General features: G+C 37.0%; 1 protein-coding gene across 2 annotated transcripts in view; it reads left to right on the forward strand.

Moving 5' to 3' along the window:
• Positions 1-21,413, forward strand: part of OFD1 (OFD1 centriole and centriolar satellite protein) — a gene marked incomplete at its 5' end in the record, with an annotated part of 32,653 nt that extends 11,240 nt beyond the window's left edge. For both annotated transcript variants that reach the window (XM_080341557.1, XM_080341558.1), the window contains 13 exons: positions 326-399; positions 1,096-1,187; positions 1,302-1,491; positions 2,135-2,265; positions 2,648-2,759; positions 4,210-4,821; positions 8,763-8,895; positions 13,815-13,915; positions 17,255-17,374; positions 18,449-18,600; positions 19,467-19,634; positions 20,294-20,364; positions 21,312-21,413. In XM_080341557.1, coding sequence (XP_080197683.1) covers positions 326-399; positions 1,096-1,187; positions 1,302-1,491; positions 2,135-2,265; positions 2,648-2,759; positions 4,210-4,821; positions 8,763-8,895; positions 13,815-13,915; positions 17,255-17,374; positions 18,449-18,600; positions 19,467-19,634; positions 20,294-20,364; positions 21,312-21,357 — 2,002 coding nt within the window. In that variant the 3' untranslated portion in view covers positions 21,358-21,413. The remainder of the gene's footprint in view (positions 1-325; positions 400-1,095; positions 1,188-1,301; positions 1,492-2,134; positions 2,266-2,647; positions 2,760-4,209; positions 4,822-8,762; positions 8,896-13,814; positions 13,916-17,254; positions 17,375-18,448; positions 18,601-19,466; positions 19,635-20,293; positions 20,365-21,311) is intronic.
• Positions 21,414-21,797: the final 384 nt, after the last annotated feature.

Consider the following 21,797-nt stretch of genomic DNA (forward strand, 5'->3'; position numbering starts at 1 on the left):
TTTATTGGAGGGTTGTGCAGCAGTGGCATAGGTGACCCAGGGATGTGTTGGAATCAACATCCTGTGAGGTTTTCAAAACTTGGCTGGGAAGAACTGCAGCAGACCTTCTCTAGAGCTGGCAGTAGTCTTGCTTTTGGATCGGGTGGTTGGATGAGCTGATTGGCAGGGCCATTTCCAAATGTTTCAATGTCTCTGCAATAACTGGTTTTGTCAATAAATGATTGTGTGATTGTAGTTTAGCCTGGGAAAGACTGAAATTTACACAAATGCACACGCATGTGTGCAGACACACACTTCGAGAATGCATAATTCTTTTTACTTCTAGATATCAGCTTGAATTAAAAGAAGAGTACATAGCCAGAACCAATAAAGTTACAGAAGATGAGAAAAAAAATAAAGGTAACCACCTCTCTGAGACTAATAAAATACCTGTTAGTAAAAACTGTAGAGACAAAGCTCTATCAAAACACTGTTGTTACTGAAGAGCCACAATGTGCAGTAACAGTGGTATATATAACAGCAAAACAATCAAAATAGATTTTTTGGAAACATGTAGCAGGAACCAGTGACAGGTCAGCAACTCCTTGCTGTTCAGAATGCAGTGGGAACCATGAGCTGCTGTTTCACACAGAGGCTGCGAAGCATTTTGCTGTTTCGGTTTCCTGTCTCGTGAAGTCACACTGGCTCATTCATTCTCTAATTGAACTCTGGTACAGTCTGGTACTGTGCCCTTGAATAGTTGCCAGCTTCTACATTTATTGTGCATAAGATGTTTAATTGGAGCTTGAGGAAGAGAGCTGGGACAGACAACATATTTAGACTTTTTAGTTAGGGACATGATGTGAAAGAAATGATGTATCACATCCATATGAATTTAATTCACTTAATTCTAAAGGAGTATATGTATGCAAATTTATATAGACACACAGTGTGATTTACTTAATTTTGAAGGAGTGTGTATGACATTCAGTCATTTTTATGTCTTGAATTAAATTGAATTTGGGGCTTAGCAGCTTAAACAGTTTTTTGCTGATACAGTTTTTCACTGTAATACTCTTACTAATTTTAATTCAACATTTGTAATCCTTCCTGCAGAGAAAGCAAAGCTTTTACATGAAGAAGCCATTGCTGTTAATTCAAAAAAGGAGGAACTCAAGCAAGCTATATCACGCACAAAAGAGCTTGAGGTAATTGTAAACATGAATTTAAAGAAGCTATATTCTAATTAGTGCATTTGAGGTACATTAAAAAAGTGAAATAAAAAATAGTTCATAAGCTTCTAAACTGTTCTTTATCTGCAGCTGGATTTGGAATCAGTGAAGGCGCAGATTCTGTTGGTAAATAAACAGAATCAGTTGTTGACAGAAAAACTGAAAGAGGTCTCAGACTATCCTTTGCTAAAGGAGGAGAAATTGGAGCTCCAAGTACAGAATAAACTACTTAGGCAACAGTTGGATGAGACTCGCAATGAGAATCAGCATCTTCGAGACAGTCAGTGTGAATGATTTAGTAATTTTCTTGCTTATGTTTCCCTACAAGTATTTGCTTAGAAATAAATTTTCTCTAAAATACATTTGTATTATGTTTACTAGTAGTTTGCATTAAATCCCAACTGATGTTTGTGTAAAATGAAGCAATCCTTGACCATATAAGTTTCTTTTCTTTAATGTGTATGTATAGTAGAAATCCCGAATTAAGTGGTAGCTGTAATAATATGTAATAATAATTTGAAAAAGGCAGTACAATATTTCTCACCATAGCATTAGTATTGTTGATAATGGTAAAAGAACGTTGCATTGTTATTTTTGAGTGCTTTCCTGACTATAGTTATACCACGTATTTTTTATGTGCTTTTGAGATTATGCTAGGGATGTACACTCAGTTATGTAAGGTAAAGATATGTATTTTTCTTCCAGAATAAGACAGTCTGGGTCTAGTTCTTAAATGACTATGCCAACAAAAATTTTGATCTTTTGTAAAAGGAAGACAAAAAAGTCCCTAAGTTCTTTATTCAAAGAAAGCCTTGTTATATTCCTGAAAACAAATCAGCTTTACATTTAGAAGTGGTATGATGTAGAAAAGTGCACACTTGTTATTGTACAGCTGAGTGTCTGGTATTTCACTTTCTGGGCAGAGCTGTCCCAGCCCTCGGCGGAGCACCTGGCCTGCCAAGTGGAGCTGAGGAGAGTGGAACATTCTAGGAAGCTGGCACTGGATGAATTTGAAAGTCAAAGGCAGATTTTGGAAAAGCAGCTACAAAGTGAGGTAAATTATTCTTTCTTAATAATTTGAATCCTTTCTTCTTCCTGTCATTTTTTTCACATTTATCTGTGTACCTGTGGAGGTGATTTAGCATGTAGTTACAGGGATTGTTTGTACTCTGCTTATTTTTATGTAAACATCTCTAAAGAAGACAAAGCAACACATAAAAAAAAAAAAACAACAAACAAAACAAAAAACAACCAAACATAACCAAAGTAAATCTTTCCAAGTCATTAAGTTGTCAGCACTGACTTTCAATAGGATACGATGCATATGTGGCTTGATTGGACCTGAAAAACATTTAGAAACAAGTATTCAGCCAGTTTAAGTTACTGTTTCTGTTTGAATTACGCTAGTTTTTGTTTTTTCTCTTGATCTCCTATAGGTTGAACGTTGTGCCCAGTTAAAGACGCAACTGTTAGACTCCGAAGCTACCGTCAGGAAGTTAAATGTGCATGTTGAAGAACTGAAACTGCAGCTGAAACAAACACAGGCAGGTTTGTGTCTTACACCAGACCAGTCCTTTATGAAATTCACTTACCTAACCAGTGTAAGAATTTCCAGAAGCTTAAAAAAGCTGCAGTTGCATAGAACTAATATACTGCCAGTGAGTAGATTTCAAGTTTAAAATCAAAGTCTATTTAAAAGCCCAGTTTAAAAAGCAGACTCATGACAACTTCCCCTCCTTTCAGAAAACAAACGTTTGGGAGGAAGGGCAAACATCAGTTCCTGAATACTTGCATGTTTTTGTTGCCTATTTTTCTTCAGTATGAAGACATTAATGTTTGGTGATCACATAATCACCATTTTCTAGGAGGCGAGTTGTGTATTAATGTATTTTGATTCTTGATTGTTCATAATAAGAATAATCAATTTGAAATTGTATTGAATACCTTACAAATTTAAATCTAACTTTTAAACAGTTGCTGTCAAGGCTGGTACCTTATGCACCTTGTGTGTGCATTAGGTAAAGAGAGGCACTTGTGTAAAGCAATTCAGGCTACTGAACAAATGTAGTTCTAAAGATGCCTGTCAAATTACTAATATCAAGTATGCTCAATAAAAGTTTGAGGATGTATATTTAATCTAAAAATATGGAATTGAATTTTTCAATGATTATACATTACATACAGTGTGTGTTGCACCATAGTTCAGCATATGCAGTACTTTATATTATTCACTGGACCAATTTGTACATTTTTACATATGGTACAATTATTGGTGCCATTTGAAGTTGGAAATTTCTTAACGTCAGAATAGAAAATATATATTTTAATTAAATGACTGAAAGTACTGCAAGGACCTTTATTTTGCATCAGAGTTAAAGGATGTCATTGAAGAATGATTTATGTAGAATAAAAACAAGGTTGTAATTATGCTGAGAAAGATACAGCCCTATGGATTGGTCCTTTGGGCTTGCTTAAGCATACATGTGCAAGCCAAGAAGCGGAGAGCCCTGAAACATTCAGTTTAACTGACAATGTTGGAGAAGTACTCTTTTAAAAAAAACAACATTATCTGTTTTTCTCAAAATTCCTTTTTTGATCTAAATAGAAGGAAACTGTTAAAACTTGCAGCCTGCCATGTGTCCCTCACCCTTCAACAGCATGAGTTGATATAATGTGTCTAATGTGGTGACATTTTCTTTTTTTTTTTTTTAATCTAAACATAATTTAAGAAATAACATTGTAGCGTGTATACTTCAAGTAGTTTTACATGGAAGGATTGCATATTAAAAAATAATATCAGTGATAGCTTGCAGCTACGCAACTATATTAAAAATACATTTAAATCAAGCCACTAAATTCTCAAAATTTAAGCCAATACCATGTTAAAATGATTTTGATCAAATTGGAATTTAAATGCTGTGTTTTACTGTTTCTATTTCCTTATGGGTCTTCTGCTCTCACTCTTTACTGCCACATGCTTTCTCCTGCTATCATTTAGCTCTGGAAAATGAAGTATATCGGAATCCAAAGCCTTCGCTTGTCGATCGCTCTGTCCTTGACTTCACTGGCGACAGAATTGTACCTCATGATATCTATGTGGATAGCGCTTTCCTGAAGAATCAGGTTATGACCGACATGATGAAGGTAAACGCCGTGCCAGGAGTTGGCTATCGTCAGCAGTTGCAGCCGCGCAATGCTTCTCCGGATTCTGACCTGGAGTGTGTGGCACTAACCCGGGCTAGAATAAAAGAACTAGAAAAAGAGGCAGAATATTTGGAAGAAGCCTACAGGAACTACCAACACAGAGTCATGCGGGAGGCGGCTGCAAGCAGAATGCCAAGAAAGGTGCAGTCCCCTTTACTTGTACAGTCTGCTGTTGGTAGACCCCCCTTGACTACGCAGCATGAACTTCTAGAGGATAATCCCAGCTCCCAGCATTCCCCCCTGAGCAGTCCAAGAGGTGAAAAATGCATTAAGAACACTGGGCAGGTTGATGTCTTTAAAAATCCCTTAACGCCACCACACAAAGGAGTGTCTTCTTCAAGACGCCTTTCTTCTACTCCCGTTTCCAAATTGGAAAGAGATCTCAGCAGCAAGAAAATTTCAGATGGTAAGTCATGATTGTTCGTGTGGTGTTGGGGCTTTACTTGCTGTTCCTTTTGTGCTGTGGGAAGAGAAAGATTTAGCAGTGGTAGGCTTTCCGTCATTTGTTATTTGCTAAGAGGCAGGAGAATTCAGAGGCAAAATATGCGAGCTGCTTGGAGCAATTGCTGCTTCATGGAAATGAGAACTGGAGAAGTATATTAAGGGAGGCTAAACATCCTGCACTTAGTTCTGGTAGCTTTAAAGACAAGACTATGCCATATAATTCACTACAGGCCTAATCTTATGCAGAGTTACATTCAAAAGTTGGTATTAAGTATAACTACTTTGCAACATTATTGTTATTTCCTAGTTTTAATAACCCTCCCTCTGTATTCTGTCCTTTCATTTAGCCTTTGTACTAAACGTGTGCAATAGAAGAGTGCTTCATCTGGCTTCTCTTAAATTGAGTTTTCCAACCTGAAAGGTCCAGATTTGCTTTTGTTTTTTCTTTTTGCTGTGATAACTTTATCAAATATTCCTGACCAGTTGTGGGGGGGAGGGGATTAGTGTTTGGTCATGATTGGAAAATTGTAATTTGCTATTAATTTCACAGTGCCTAATAATTACTTAGTCTTCCTTCTTTTTTTCTTTTTTTTTTTAAAAAAAAGGGGGGGGGGAGTACTCAGAAAAGCAAGCAAAATAGAAAAGAATTGAAAATTTAAAAAAATCACTATGTTGTTTCAACTCTGCAGTATATCTGCTTCTTGAGTCATGCAATTCTTGTCACCCTAGCTCAAAGTGGATTTAATAGGATGAAAAAAAGAGATAGTAGTAGTACTAATAATAATAATAATAATAATGATAATAATAAAATATCAACTTCTGTGTGAAAGAAGATTAAATACAGGAAGGGCAGCTTAGTTTGGAAAAGAATTGGCTGTGGGAAATCTTCAAAGCAATGAGTGATGTGGAAAAGGTGGAAAGAGATTGATTAATTGCTGCTTCGCAGACCCCAGAATCCTATGAAATTGAAAGGAAAGAAAGGAAGTACTTTTTCATACCAGGAGTAAGTTGTGGAATATATTCCTTCTGTGGCAACAAGTATAGATGCAGGAATAAAACTTCCCTGTCAAGAGCACCCAAAAAAGTATTGATTGAGGAAAGGTCGAGGTAGGTGTTTCCAGAATTAAGATATAAGTATTCTCCTTTTTGAATTTTAGTTTAGTTTTGTTTAGCAATGGGCACTGTTAGAAACAGATTACAAAGAGTCTGATCTATTGTAGCTGTCCCTCTGTTTCTACATATAGAATATCATATTCTGTTACTGAAAACATATTTGAACACATGAACTTCCAAAGCAATCTTTTACATTTTCAGTTTTCTCTCTCAGCTTGTGTATCAAGTATTTACAGATTATTTGTTTAACACTGCACACAGACAAAATCTTTCATAAATCAGGGTTTTGTTGTAAAATTAGGAAATGTAAAAATTAAAGTTGTGTGCATAACTTTAACAATCTTTATACCTGTCAGAGGCTGGTTACATGACGGCTGATCTGTTTTTTCCATTGGATCTGTTCTTTGCTTTACACACAAGACTGACTTGTTCTGGAGAGGGCTAAGAGTTGAATAACAATGTAGAGCATTACCTGAGTTGGATGTTACAGAGATTGAGCGCTATGTAGTATAGGAAACCAGGTTGCAGCTGAATGGTGTGTTCTCAAGGTGACCTGATATGGTACTTGCACTAGTAAGCATGGGAGCTTCACTGCTGATGTGCTGAGGGGTGATCTATCTGCTTCCAGTTAGATTGCATCCCCACTGATATGTCTTCTCTGTTTCAGAGGCTTCTGAGGAGTGCTTTTATACTGGTATATATGTTATCCTTTGTGCTAGGGATGGCTGAAACACCAGATGTGTTTTTGCTAGACAACCATAAGTCATTCTGGAAGCTTCCATAGAGCTTTTGAGTGCTGTTGAAGATGCCAGTCTGAGCAGCTCAGAATAAATTTTAAGAGACAGAAAGATATGCACATGAGTCGGAGATTTGTTTTTACTTGAAGTGAGGTGTACCTCAGTGAGAACTGTAGCTCAGTTGTCAGCACGTGTCTTCAAAGAATGAAAGGAATAAGTGTGTCCTGTAAAATACTTGCAGTTGGCAGATCTGGCAACCATTTCACTGTATAATCTGCCACTGGGAGGGTATGTGGTTTTCTCTCTTCCTTTAAATTAGCTCATGTATTTGATTGTTTTCCTTTCCAAGCACTTGCATGTTGGGCATCTTTCATGCTTTGACTTTCTACTGGGAAGGAGAACGCCCATTTCTTTAAGAGCAACTAAAAGTAGGACAGGATCCTTTTCGGTTTTCTCCTGCTTACTGCCTCCAGTCTCTGGGCAGTAACACAGATCAAGAAATAGTGACCCAGAAAAAAAAAATCAGGTTGCCATCTGACCCATGCTCCCTATTACTTGATCAGTACTTTTCACCTTGATCATTACTTGACCCAACTTCATACCGTCTGATGAAAAAGTGCAAGGTTTGTCAGTCTTGCAGACAGCATACTGTGTGCCAAAGATGTCAGCCATTTGGCTTTTAGTAGAAAATCAGTAAGTTTAATCCTAGATAATTTCTAAATAGTAGTAGGTTGTGGTAAATTACTGTATGAGATCGCTGGCGCACCAGTGTGTGAACATATAGCATCTGTTATGCTGAGGAGGTGCGTGCAGTAAGCATTACATGCTGTTCTTGTCCTTTTGCTCTGCACATGAAAATTTGACAAGTTATTTTATAGAAGATTGGATGTGGGTGGGCTGAGGGTTCCCACCACGAACAGGTACAGCTGGTACATGAGTACAGTGTAACTGCTGGGTCCTGTTCTGCAAGTGCTCGGCTTCCTTAGAGGGTGGTCATCTCTGTTGCATGGGCAGAGGGGCTGTCTCGAGATAAAAATTCATGGACAACCCCTAGTCTGAAGCATCCTGACTTCTGCAATGTGATGTGCACTGTGAATGGGGTGCACTTCTACAGAGCCACCTGAAAGAACTTCAGGTATGAAAGTGTTAATAATTACTTTTTGTCCCTCTCTCTTGAGCCAAATTAGCACTGACTAGAGTAAAAGTTATTTGGTCAATAAAGAGAAGAAAGACATTAGTACCTGCTTACTGAGTGAATACCACATCTTGTGGAAAAAATAATAATTTATAGTCTTGTAATGAAAGACCTGTGCAGCTGCACAGTAAAGGAAAAATAAGATTGCAAAGCAAAATTTAACCCGAGCACTGGACTTTGCAAGTTTGATTAAAAGCCTTTTTAATGCAGAAGTTTGGGGTTTTTACCTTGGTTTCTTAGAAAACTCAGGACTTCTGTAGTCATACCGTCTGTCTGTTTCCTTCCCTGCTAACTTTACAGCTGTTGATAAGAGGCTAAAATCTTCAAAGATTTCTTCTTTGCTTCATCACCCATTTTCACAAATGTGCAGAATGTGAAACCTCCAGGTTATATGTCCTAATGAAGAATGGCCTTTGGGAGACCTCAAGCATTATTTTTTGCTGGCTACTGAGCACATCCCTAGTTTGAAATCTGGGTCTGTAACTGCTTCTTCTGATGTCCAGCATGGGAGAAATTAATATTTGGCTTTTGACAGGGGGGCCGCAGTTTGTGGGAGACATGGATGTATTAAGTAAGGGGTGATGATAATCGTAGGCTTTGTGAAAAGTAAGTTTATGATGGTGAAGGCTTGTAGAGCAGAATTCCCATACAGGAGATGTAAAAACAAACAAACAAAACCCCACAACAACAACAACAAAACAGTACAAGAAAGTTCATATTAAGATCTGAATGTTAGTTGCCCTGTAGTGGTGGTACCTGCACAGTCCAGTTATGCATGTGTTGTAAAAAACAGCCTTGTCTGTGAAATGGTAGGATATATAACTGGCTAATACAACTTGTGGGATTTTTATTCTGCAGACATCAATGGCTCGTACATTGCCTCTTCCCAGCAGAGTGTTGACCAGGTGCTTTCTCCTATTTCAAAGCCACATCTACCTTCATCTTCTGAGTCTGTTTCTTCCTCACCATCCAGTCATGGCCATAAAATCAGGTAATATTGTTTACAAAGCAACATTTTTATCCTGATTTTTAAAGAAACATTTCTCTTTTTCTGTGCCAATAGCTGCTTTTACAATTCAAGTAAGCCATTAATTTTACAAGTGAGAACTTTTCTAACGATGGATAAGCATTTCCATTCTTGAATATCATGCCTAAAGAGGAGTTTAGTTACTAAAAAACCAAACACCCTTCTCCTTCCAAATCCATACACCTTTAGCAAATACAATTTGACATTTTCACCTGTAATAAATTGGTGCATCCTTACAGTGCAGAGTTATGTGCAGTGAAATACTTAAACCTCGAGTGCATTGGAAACTTTAAAAAACATTTAAAAAAAAGTCCTATTGCGAAGTGAAAGTTAATCGATGTACAAAGTGTTCTGTAAAGTCATTTCACTGTTGTAGTTGAGCAAAGATGTAAGGATATTCCAGAGATTCTCTGTGTTGGGGAGAAACAATAAAGGCAACACTGGCTCCAGTGCCTGAAAAATCCACCGCCGTGGAAAAGTGTTACAGGCAAAGGATTAAAAAGCCTAAAAAGTGAGAATGTGAAGCAACCTAAGCTCATGTGGGTTTAATGCAAATGTAGCAAATTGATAGATATCCATCACTGAAACTTAGCTCAAAGTCTGCTGTTTAAGGATAATAATTAATGTTTAGAACTGTGCTTCTCAGCACTTTGTGCTACTTCAATCAATGTAAATATTGCTTTGTTACCATGTGTGGCTTCAATGACTGTGGTTCATTTGACTTGTGCTGTCACCACTAAGGCACAACTGACAGATATATGGCATACATAGTTTAGATGCTCCTGAGCTCAGGTCAGGCTGATTTGCTTTGTTGGTTTTCAGGCTGCTGTAGGTATCTCTGTAGACAGAGCTCTAGATTTAACAATTTTTTTTTTCTCCCCTTTGCTTTTGTCCTTTGCTTTTCTACTTTTCATGTGTCAGTGTTCTGACCAACTTTTGAAAGCAAGGTGTGGTATGGATCCTCATATTTCAGGAGAGCTGGAAGTTCTGCAGCACTGTATCAATGTAGACATTCTGTTTCATTGTATTTCCTTTCATATTAGATCACTTTCAGACAGCTGAGTGAATGATTCATTGTTAATAAATAAGTATTCTGGTAATCACTAATTTAATAAAGCATGTTTTCTAAGAGTTTCCTGAAAAAGTAAAATCTGTTCCTAGAAGTAAATCTGAGTTACAGCACCACTGACTCGCATGCCTGTGTATAGTATCTGAGAAAAAAAATCTTATTTTTTAAACATGTGAGGAATGTGTGCATATGTCTGAGATGTATCTGACTTTTCATGGTGTCTCACATCTTTAGACCATGTTGATAATTTAAAAATTTAGACTTTATATTTCTATGAATAAAAAGAATGTCTGTACTGTGTTGCAAATGGGAATGTGAAGGTACTACAGTAGCGGCCAATTAGCTGACTATTACTTGGCATGTCTTATCTGCAACAATCATATCAGACATCTCACCCTCATATGAATTACCTGAATACGAATGTATTTTTGACAGTTTGCTGTCATGAGCTTTTTTGGGATTTGGCAGTTTTGATTCGTCTGTAAGGCTTCTGTGCCATCCATATAAATGTGATCCTGATGAGGCTAACAGGAACCCTTGCTGGCATTGTAGACTGATTTGAGAACAAACTTCATTTCAGAAGACAAAGTTGGGTCGTGAAAGGAGTAAACTTCATTTTTCAGTTACTTGAAATTATATTTCAAGAACAGTGTAAAACTTAAAAGCTTATCACAAATTCCTGTCCAAAGTAGTGATAATCTCTCATCTTTCCCATATCAGAACAGGCTTTCTGCATATGCTTGATGTTCAAAAACGATTGAGGTTATATCTGATGCACACAAACCCCCTTCATTTAAAAAAGACCACTAATTTCTTGAGTGAAGCATGTCTCTCTTGTTGTGTCTCTATTTTACACATATGTGACCTGATTGATGAGCTTTTGCTTATTGAAGCGCAGTAGTTTCTGCTGTCTGAGAATTTAAATCAAGGCAGTTGTAAGTTCTCACTTTATTCATTAACAAGCTATAATGCTTTTTTTTTTTTTTCCCTCTGAAAAGCTTGTTCAGTTGTCTGTCTAACCAGTTTCAGAATATGAAACTCCAGTCTCCTTTGCATGTGGGAATGAGATGGGTAGCAAAACTTTTCCTTTATGTGGGGGTGTTTGGTGTTTTTGTGTTTTGTTCTGTTTGGGGTTTTTTTTGTTTGTGTTTTTGTTTGTTTTATTTGGTTTTTTTGTTTGTTTTAGTTTTGTTTTTTTAAGATCTCTCTTAAGTAAATTAATAACTTGGCAAAATTAGGCTGTACAAAAATGCCTTATCTTTCCTCTCTGTATATCCTGTTTCCATGTATGAAATTCTTTTGTTCTTAATGTTACTCCAAAACTGAGAATCCTGAATAGATATATTCAGAAAAAGCTTGAGTATTTCATTTTTAATGTTTGTTTCCTAAGAGACACTTGAATTGGCTGTAACCTGGTAGCCATAATTCCAGATTTGATGGCTGAAGACACTTTGTCCTGGGACAGCTTTAGCAGGAATTCATAGGACTTAATTATTTTGTTGTTATCAAGTTATCAGTATGCATTTAATGTAGACAAGGTCTCTTTTGTGGTTAGAATTTGAGGATAGCCTTCATGTTCTCGGTCTTGAAAAGAAGGTTTTAGGATTTCTAGGGACTGTGAGGTTAATTCCTTTAAGCCAGGGGTGTCAAACTCATTTTCACCGGGGGCCACATCAGCCTCGCGGTTGCCTCCAAAGGGGCGAATGTAATTTTAGGACTGTATAAATGTAACTACTCCTACGTTTATACAGTCCTAAAATGACATTTGGCCTTTTGAAAGCAACTGCGAGGCTGATGTGGCCCCCGGTGAAAATGAGTTTGACACCCCTGGCTTAAGCAGTTGTCTCTTCTTTCCCTATTCAGTGACATTTTCTACAGTATGTCTCAGATTTCCTGTACTCCTGTGACAGACCTTACAAAGTGAAGGTTGAATGTCGACCTACATGTTAAGGTGATATGGGAAAATACTCTTAATATTGTGAGGGACTGAACTTCTGTGGAGGGTGTTGTGAGCACACGCTGCCTGACAAGTGAACAGTGCGAGCAAGTTGTGTTGCTGGGAGCTGGGCCATAGTTTTTTTCTTGGGTTCCTTGTGACAAAGCAAGGGTATGAGGTCCCAGTAATGTTCTTGAACTTGCTGCTTTCCCAAGACTTTCTTAAAGGGAAAACATTCTTTTGTAAAGTATTTTTTTTATTTTCTTGTGCCTTAGACTGTTTTCTGTTACATAAAATATTTGAGAAATGCATGCGTGGGTTTTTCCAGTCATTTACTGTCATTATTAGGCAAATGGCCCATCATTGATGTGTGTTGTGGGATTAGTTTATGACCTGTAGATTTTAAGTGACACCAAGACTTCTTAGAAAAGAGATGATACTGTAACACCAGCAAGCCATTACCAGTTAGACCTCTCTCCGTAGGGAAGAACAATCGCTTCTGTGACTACAGGAGCTCCTTGTTTATTTATGTTTGAAGATATGAGTGGTATGAAGGAAGCCAATAAACAGAGACAGGAAGACTAGAGTTATAAGGGAGATTATTATCTAAATCATTCTTTTTTTGTTTGGGGCTGAAGAAGCTGATTGTGAGGGTCATTACCAGTTTTAGGCTAAAGAAGTAATTTCAGACATTAACAGCATAGTTTGTATGGTGGTGGTCATTTTTTGTTTAAGCTTTAATGGTAATTTTAACCATAACTCATGTAATTTAATCATTTGGTGTTGATTAGAACACCAGTACTGTTTTATGGAATATTGGCATTAGGTAAAGTCCAGGGTTTGTTTGCCAACTTTGGCTGATAGAATGAATTTTGAAAACTATTTGGAAATACATGTGTTTCCTGGTCTGCATGAGGCAGAGCTCTTCTGTTTGCTGAATCTGAGGCAGTGTGTCTTTCTACAGTGGCGCAGGACACAGTATTGAATAAAGTGGCATGGATCTCCTTTAACCTTGCAACCTTAAGAATGATTTAACACTTAACCCTTTATGTGAAGGACACACTAAAAACATGAAGCAGACTTCGAGAACCTTGATGTTCCATTTACTGTCTCGTACTTAATTTAGAGTATTTCCCCCAGTGACTTTAGTTCTTGTAAGCACAAACATGTTTATGCTGGGGTGAAGAGCCCCAGCTGGTGCCAAGTGAGCTCCTTTAACAAGTGCTGCTGCTGAATTTCATTAGTGACCTGCACTCCTCTTGCTGTTCTGATTCTGGTCAGAGTTTAGTAGCTGGGTCACGTGAGAGATACTGTTCTTTCACATGATCTTTCTGATGAGATAAATGAGGATTTAAAATGAGGGCACTAACCTCATTTTCCATAGCACTCAGATTTTTACCCTTGTATTTTGCCGGACACCTAATACCTAATACATTTCAAACATGTGTTAAGATGACACTGAAGTGGGAATTAAAGAATGTAACACAGAGCAAAAAGGCAGATTTTTTCGTTTCAGTTGACTAAGTGTCACACTTCATTGTATCTATCTTTTTCTTTTTTTCCTTATTCCTTTTCATGCCTTTTGAGAGTGTATTTAGCTTTGATGTAATGCCTTTATGTCATACATCAGCCTTGGGGAAAGGCTGTAAGGAGATGGCTGTCAGAGAGATGAAGCTGACTCTCGGTAAAATGAGAGCACTGGTATTTAAGTACCTTAAATTTTGAGTCCAAAAGTTACAGCATTTTGGCTGCATGGTTTTTGTGTTTGGTTTAGTCTGTTCCTAAGCAAGTGAGTAATCCTCGTATTTAAATCTCAGATTGCTATTTGCTTCAAGTTTAGCATTTATATTTATTAAATTATTTCTGTTCTTCTTTCAGACTTCATAACCAACAAACAGACAAACAAAATTTCAATGATATCTCCAGACCAGAGAAACTAATGTATGAGGACCTTGAAGAACACATTTCTTCTCTTGAGTGTAAGTTTTAGTGCATTGTGGACAGTTTAATACCTTAGGGCTTAACAGTTGCAAGGCAATTGTCTTGATAATCTAAGACTGCAGTTGAAGAGAAAAATTCCTACTCATGCTGGAAATTAGAAAAACAAGCTGGCTCAGGTGATAAGGAATTAATCTTCTTCATATTTGCATCTTTAGAGGAGAAGAGTATGTATTAATAAGTAGACACTAAAATCCAGTTGGTTCTGAAATTTGTGAACATAGTTTTGTTCAGAAATCTCGCACAACCTTTTTCTGATTAATGCATGTAGGTCTGACAGAAGGTTTTGAAGTTGTGTAGAATTTTTTTTTAAAAAGCAAAGTGTACTTTGCTGTTTATGAACCAACTCGAGACTGTTGTATTTGCTGCATAAAGTAGAACTCCAATGAGTCTTCATTATGGACCAATACCAGAGTAGTATTACCAAGTTGTAATTCTGAAGATATGTTTCTGCAGCCATTACATACAGTCTTGTTGCCTTTTTTTTTTTCCTTCAGTAACTGAAACTTAAATAGTATTGTGAATTAGAAGTTACTTTAGAAGCGTGTGTACCTGTGTGAAGAACACTTGCAATTATGCTGTCATTAATCAGCATCTCTGAGTAGTTTTGGAACGTATGGTCTGGTTTCTGAAACATGAATTTTATCTTTTTTTTTTTTTCCTCTGAGATGAACATTTTATTTATTTACATTTCTGTTCTCTGTTGATTGCAGGAAGAACTTTGTCATTATGTGATGTTTTGCATTGCATGCTATAAAATGTTTCCTTCTCTTTATATGCTGCAGTCAAACCTGCAGGGTCAGTTCTGAAAAAAAATTTGATGTAACTAAGGTACTGTAGAAAGACGAGGATAATAGAAGTTAATGCACTTTATAGCCATTTGTATATGGCGAGAGAAATAGAAGCACAGTTACTGGCTTTATTTCCTAGTTTTCAAGAAACTGAGTGACAACTTGATGTTGGACCTGAGCAGCCTTCTCTCCCGTGAAACTGTGGGTTTAAAGTAAATGAAGTTGTCAATGAGAAAGATGTGAACAGTGAGCTAAACACCTTTTCCATTTCCAAATTTTGTTAGGTCTGTAAACTCTTTTGAGACTGGTAGAGATACATCACTGGGCGGTATCGTTAAATTCATAGTTGGTGAAGAAATTATTGTTATTTTAGGGGAGAGCTAGAATCACTGATTTCAAGGAAAATATTCCTAACTGGTGTGTTTTCCGGAGTCCAAGACTGGCTTATTCCTTTGGTAGTGTTGTCTGGAAGATGGAGCAACGACCTTGCTCACTCCTGAACCTGTGAGAATATGGTTTTCAGTATTTTAAAAACAGACCAACCAAACAAAAAAGATACTGTTTGTTTAAACATCAAATGTGCTGATAGTGTTTGAGGATAACTATAATAGCAGAAGCTGATGACTCATCTATGCATTTCTCTGTGAAGTTTTACTGAGTACATTTGGTTTTTAATTTACCTCATTAAGGTTTATTTTTATGAACTTTAAATGCATTATTTGAATGTGAACCGAGCCCATAGGCACTAACGGTTCCTACTCATCGTATATTTTGATTATATTTTTATTTATTTGTTTAATTTCTGTTAGAGACTTTTAGGAATACATTACATATTTCACTTTTATGACATATGAGACTAGACTGGCATTTTCTTGGCAATTAGGCCTGAGTAGATGTTGTGCCCCAGTAAGTTACTGGTGTATCTTACAGTGACATGTGGTAGTCAAAAGAATAATTTTACAGTTTGCGTATACCAAGGATTTCTAAATGAAGCCTTTTAATTCCACGGTGAGTGAGCCCTAGCAAGAAAAGATTGTAATTTCTGTTGGCAAGAATTGCTTTTAGTTGATGTGCTTGTCTTAAGGAAACAAAGCATCTCTTGCTGTCTACCCTTACATAAAGGAGTGGAGGTATAAAAACACCATTACCTTTTTTTTTCCTTTGCAGAATGGTTAATGAAAATATGTTTTGTACTGTATTTTTGTGTGGTTAGCAGACCGTTGCAAGTTAGATATAATATTTAACAGGAACCTATTTGTGCAAGGAATTTTTTCACTATTTAAATATTGTGTACCCTGAAACATACCGATGCCTCATATGGAAATAATGTTGTTGTTGATAACCTTATAATTTAAACCTAAAGTGAAACAGAGAGCAAAAAAACAAAACAGATGTTCTTCTTAGTGTGATAGCCCCATTGTTTTGATCTTCTGTAAAACATGTATAGAATTTACTTTCCTGGGTGAAGCTGGTAGGAATTCCTATTGCTTTTTGTAAGAACCTGAAACCATGCTCATAACGTAGCTAAACTGACAACTTGGCAGAAATTTTCTGTGATGCTTTCATCTATAATTCCTTTAAAATAATTTTAATTTAAAGAGATTCAGACCATTTGGAGAGAGAGACTGATCAGTTTGGCTGTCTTGTTTTTCTTTGTGCAAAATATTTCTGTTTTATTACAATGTAGAAAAGAAAAATGTTTGAACCCTTGATAATATTTGAAGGATGGGAAATTGATATTTTCTAAACCTTTACCCAAAACTTAAGGATATATTTAAGATATCTGTACTATATTACGCTAAACGCTTGGGAAAATGGTCCTGTGTTTTTGGACTACATAGAGATAATGGTTACATCTGATTTTCTATCTCCCTTTGCTTTCTCCCATAAAATTAAGATAGAAGCAGCCTGCATACTTTGCAAATAAATAATTAAGAAGCAGTTGAGTGTTATAGCAATGATCACAGCGGAAGTACAGTAATTGTGTGTTTTGTAGATTCAGAGACACATTGCACAGGGAGGAGAAAATACAATGTAGAATGTCTGAATTGGCAGCATCCATCTGTGCACTGAGGAAGGCAAGGATCCTAATAAAGGAATAGAATCATAGAAGTTCATAGAAGTTCTTCAGTTGGAAGAGATCAAATAATTAAAGGTTGTTTTATGTGCACAGAGAGGATGAGCTACGTTGGGACATGTAATTTTTCCGTGACCTGTATCTTGATCATGTAAAGAAATGAAAACATTTTGGTTTTCTGTTGTATATTTATTCATGAATCCCTTCTGGCTTTGTAAACAGATGTGTTCCAATAGCTAATTTCAAAACTAACCATTCTGTAATTAAAGAAGCAAGTACAGCCTGTGATAATTCTTAATCCTCAGGGAAATGGTCAAGTTGAAGGGAAAATGCTCAATTAGTGCTGATATTTATGTGTTCCCATTCAGCTATTCCCACACTTTGTGTCCATTGCTGTGCTCCACTATTGTAATTACCAAATAATGAAGCCATTGTTCAAACGTCTTCTCCAGATCAGGGGGACATTCCGGAGCAGTGTGAAAGTGATGGTTTGCATCCATCTGGGGACATCGTCAATGGAAACTGTGTCACAGCCACTGTACCAGCAGCAGCCACTTCGCTGCAGGACTTAAGTGAGTTCTCAACTCAGAAACAAAAGCAAATACCCTTTTAAAATGACAAATGTAGAAAACAAAAAGCCAAATATTTAGTGTTCTATAGGTATACAAGTGACTGTTTGTTTTTTTTTTTTCCAAAATCACTAGTTATGTAATAAAGAGGAAGGAATGTTTTCTTCTGCTTTACTGTATGATGATGACTTTTTCACCCTGGTTTTAGTTATATTTCCTTTTAATTTAAACATTTTTGCTACCTGTCTCACCTCCCAGGCAATTTCTAGGGAGACTATTTTGGTTTTTTTTCTGTTCTCTTTAGGATAATTTTTAAACATTGTTTCTGGTCTTGATAGAAATAAGACTTAAAAGGTTGTTTTTGTTGTGCATTTTTGAGGGGTTTTGTTTAAGTATTTTACGTACTGCTTGTTTGGATGTTTTTCATTTTTCCTGACTCTGTTTGCAAACTGTATTATCACAATGCTGTTTTAATTCTTTGAGTAGATGAGCATGGTTTCACTGCAGCATATGCCACTTCTCTGTTTGCTCTAGCTGGAAGCATTATGATAATTTTTATTTCAATAAGAGCTTTCTAGGCTCTAACAATTCCCAGTATTTAGTACGCCTATCTAATTACTATCATCTGAATGCTGCTCTACTTACATAGCTTCTTAAATATACTGGTCACATCACTAGTGTGTCCTGTAATAATTTTCAAAGGTTTTTTAAGTACTTTATAATGAATTGTATCCAACCATATTGCAGAGAGGGAAAAAATATGAACTTCAGGGTAACAGATTTAATGAGAGCAGCAGGAATGAGAAGTGCATGGAGATGTGTCAGCTCTTTGGCCTCTGCTTTGGCTCTACTGTTTAACCCTTAATGAGTCATATATCAGACTAAAAATGTATAAAGGTGGGTAGGAACATTACCAGATACCTAAGAATAATTTTGGCGTATGTATAAACAATATATCCAGTTGCTTTTCATTTTCTATCAGTGTTATACAGGAACCCATTACTTGTTTGTATGCAACTGTAGTAGATTACTGAACTACATAAATCAAATCACAGATGTTGAAATGATTTTTCACAGCGGTGCTGGATCAAAGACAGATTGAAGAACAGAACAGAGGAGCTGAGAAAAACTTAGACAAAGAAAGGAAAGGAAGAGAAGAAAAGAGAGAAAGCGAGCAAGAGGAAGCTTTGGAAAGAGAGCAAAAAGAAGTGGAAAAGCTTAACAAAGAGGTGGTGATTTACTATTTTAATTTTTGACAGTAATGCAACTTTCAAGTGCCATGTATTTTAGGATTGCTGTATGTGTTACTTGCTTAAAAACAGATTTTATTATTTAAGTGCAAGTAGTAGAGGCTAAGTTCTTTTACGTACTTGTGCGATTAACCAAAGAGTCTTACTAGAATTTCTTCTTTATGCCAGGTAACTTTTTCACTGCAGACTTAGAAGGCAGCTGTCACCAGGCTATCCGTACAAGCTGTACATTTGCTGCCTATTTGGTCTGGACCGCTGCTGGTGGGGCACCACCAGAACATGTGTCCATCTGTTCATTAGGGCTCTTCCTGGGAAGCAGAAGTTATAAGGAGACCTTAAGGAGTTTGCTTAATTAATCCCATTAAGCTGATGTAGCACATGTTGATGTCGAGTTCTGGACTTCTAGGACCTGCATAAAACTTGTTTTTTGCTTCTTCCCATTTTGTCTTCCTCTTCCAACCCTTAAACCTTGCTCAGTTTAATTCAGTGTAGTGGTACTGGTCACACATGCTGGTGCCACCCTTCACACTGGCTAACCAGGCCCTTCAAGGAACTTGCTCACCTGTGCCAGCTCATCTTCCTCGCTTCGCAGGTCACTGTCACACACAGAAGCCTCAGGGCTCACGGCGTCTCAGGGATCTGGGCAGGGTTAGAGTGGGATTGCCTGGATGTCGCTTTTTGAATCGCAGTACTAGCTTATCACTGTGTCTTGAACTGCACGTAACAAGTTTAATGCTGTTTAGCCTTGCATGTTTTACTGAGGTTAACGTGAAACCCTGCATGTAGTGCAGGTATTAAGGTATATTTTTCTTGAGCTGATCAGTATTTAATTTTATGTCTTAAAGTGGCTCCAAGACTCGAAAGTAGGTGAAGAAAAAGAAGACAAGGAAGGGGTAAAATCTGAAAACAGTAATTCTGGTGCTGAAGATAATGTGAAGGACTCTACTCCCAATCCATTAGAAAAATACATGAGAATAATTCAGCAGAGAAGAGAGCAGGAGCGGGCAAACAAGGTGATCATTCTCAAAACTGGGCCCCAAAAATATGGACTGAATTTGTGTCTTGCTAAGTATGCTTAGAATTAAAACAATATTATTTATTATTTTTTTCTTTTCCCCATTCAGAAGCTTTCTGTAACAACCTGCAGAGATGAATGTTTGGATTTGTATTACAGAAATGTGTTGATTCAGAAGAAAAAAAACCCAAACTTTCTTCTGTAAGGGTTTTTGTTCTGATGTGTGGTAGAAGGGGGTCTGTTAGGTTTTTTTAGGTACTAGGACAGTATTTACACTGAAATGTCCTCAGTTTTTAGTTTAAACTGCATTTTAAGTGCAGTTTGAATCTACAGAGGTCAGTTTGTGTTCCACTAACACAATTGATAGAATTTATTCTGGCAAAATGGAAAATTTGACCTTAAAAGACCAAGTACGTACACAGGTGAACATTACTTTGATGAAGGAGTGCAGCATACTCATGTTCAGACATTATCCAAACTTGATTTTTCTGAAGTGTCATTATTCTAGATATAATACAGCATTTGCAGAAAAAGGGTGGGTCCTTCAGAAGATTTTTGTTTTCAGTTAGGTGTCTTAAAACAGAAATAGCATTATTAAACCTTAAACCTTGACTTAAGAACCAGTTACAGAAAGCATATTTTTCTCTTGGTTGCCAGGATTCAAAAAAAGAAGAAATAGGAGAAGTGTCACTTTTAGAGGGACTTACATCTAGTGAAAAGGATGACAGGTAAGGCTCATTATTACTATTAATTGCTTCTATTACTCCATCTCAATAAGTAGTTATGGTTGAGAAATATCTTAAAAAGCAGAATAACCTAGTAATCAAGAGCAAATGTGTTGGAAAAATTGTGGATCCTTCCAATTCTTACACAGGTAAATTATGCACACTTTGCAGTTTGGAACTGGGAATAACACTCGCTGATCTGTTCCAATAGCTGTGGCAATTCAAATGCTTTTGTCTGCCACTGAGCATCTCAGTTTGTTCACAGTGAGCTGAAGGATGAAGGATTCTTCTTGGGTAAAACTGCCCCACGGAAGTTTGTCTGCGCTGCACCTTGCTGATGTGTTATTGAATCTACCTTTGATTTATCAGTAGCATCATGGACTTTTAACAAAGTAGTTCACACAGTTATTTCAGAGATTTTTGGCTGCTTGCACTGACTTACCATCGATAAGTAACAATATGTAGGTTTTAGTTGCTTGACAGGAAAAGGATGACAATCCTCTATCAAATCTTTCAGTTTATTTGAAGATGTAGAATTGAAAATATATATAACAAAAAATATGGAGCAGTTAAAAAAAATTAAATTCTCATACTAACCATAGCGATGATTCAGTATTAACTGTGCCTTTAAAGTGCAGGTTTTACTTATCATGAGACCCTGCCCTGGTGCTCCTAATTGTATCTGTGTAGTGTTCCTTTCACTGGAGAAGTACTACAGGAGTAGTGGACGGATAGTGCAGCTTTTTGCTACAGCAGATGGCTTTCTGTCTGTGAAGGACCAAATCCTCACCCTTAAAGGCTTGCTTCTTCACTTCAGTTCACTGGAACAGCAGCAAAATTGCAGCACAGGCAGTGTCTTTGTTTTTTTCTTTTAAAGTTTACATTTAAAATTTAAGAAACTACTTTGGACTCATACCACTTTCTTTCCCTCTGTCTTGTCCTCAATACAGCGCTGCAGGCATTTCTCATGGAGACACGGATGAAAACTTCTGGTGAAAAATAGCTACTGCTTTTTTAATTATTATTTTTACAATAAAAATGTTTTTATTCTTTCTGCTTGTAAAAAGTGGTAATAAATGTGAGGCACCAGGATTGCAGGCTGTATAATTATAAATTAATACAGCTGCTTTTCAGCTGTCTGATCACTTCGGTCAATGAGTTCAAACAGTGAGCCCTGATGTGTTATTAATCCAGGAGGAGGCCCTTGAGTGGGTTGGGAGAAGGGACAAAGCAGTGCAAAGAAATATAAGTCAGTATGTTGAGGTTTTGGCACTGAGTTTGTACAGCCTTTGACAGCTTTTCAAGTGGTGCCTCCCACCCAGCCCCTTCCCCTCCAACTGTTACAAACTGGAGGTCAAAGTAACAAAAAAAATTCAGTCACCACCAGGTTTCTGGAGGTGTCCTGTGGAGACCCTTGGCTGGCACCGTTTGGAGAG

The sequence above is a fragment of the Nesoenas mayeri genome (genome assembly GCF_963082525.1).
Source record: "Nesoenas mayeri genome assembly, chromosome: 1".
In the NCBI taxonomy this organism is placed as follows: Eukaryota; Metazoa; Chordata; class Aves; order Columbiformes; family Columbidae; genus Nesoenas; species Nesoenas mayeri.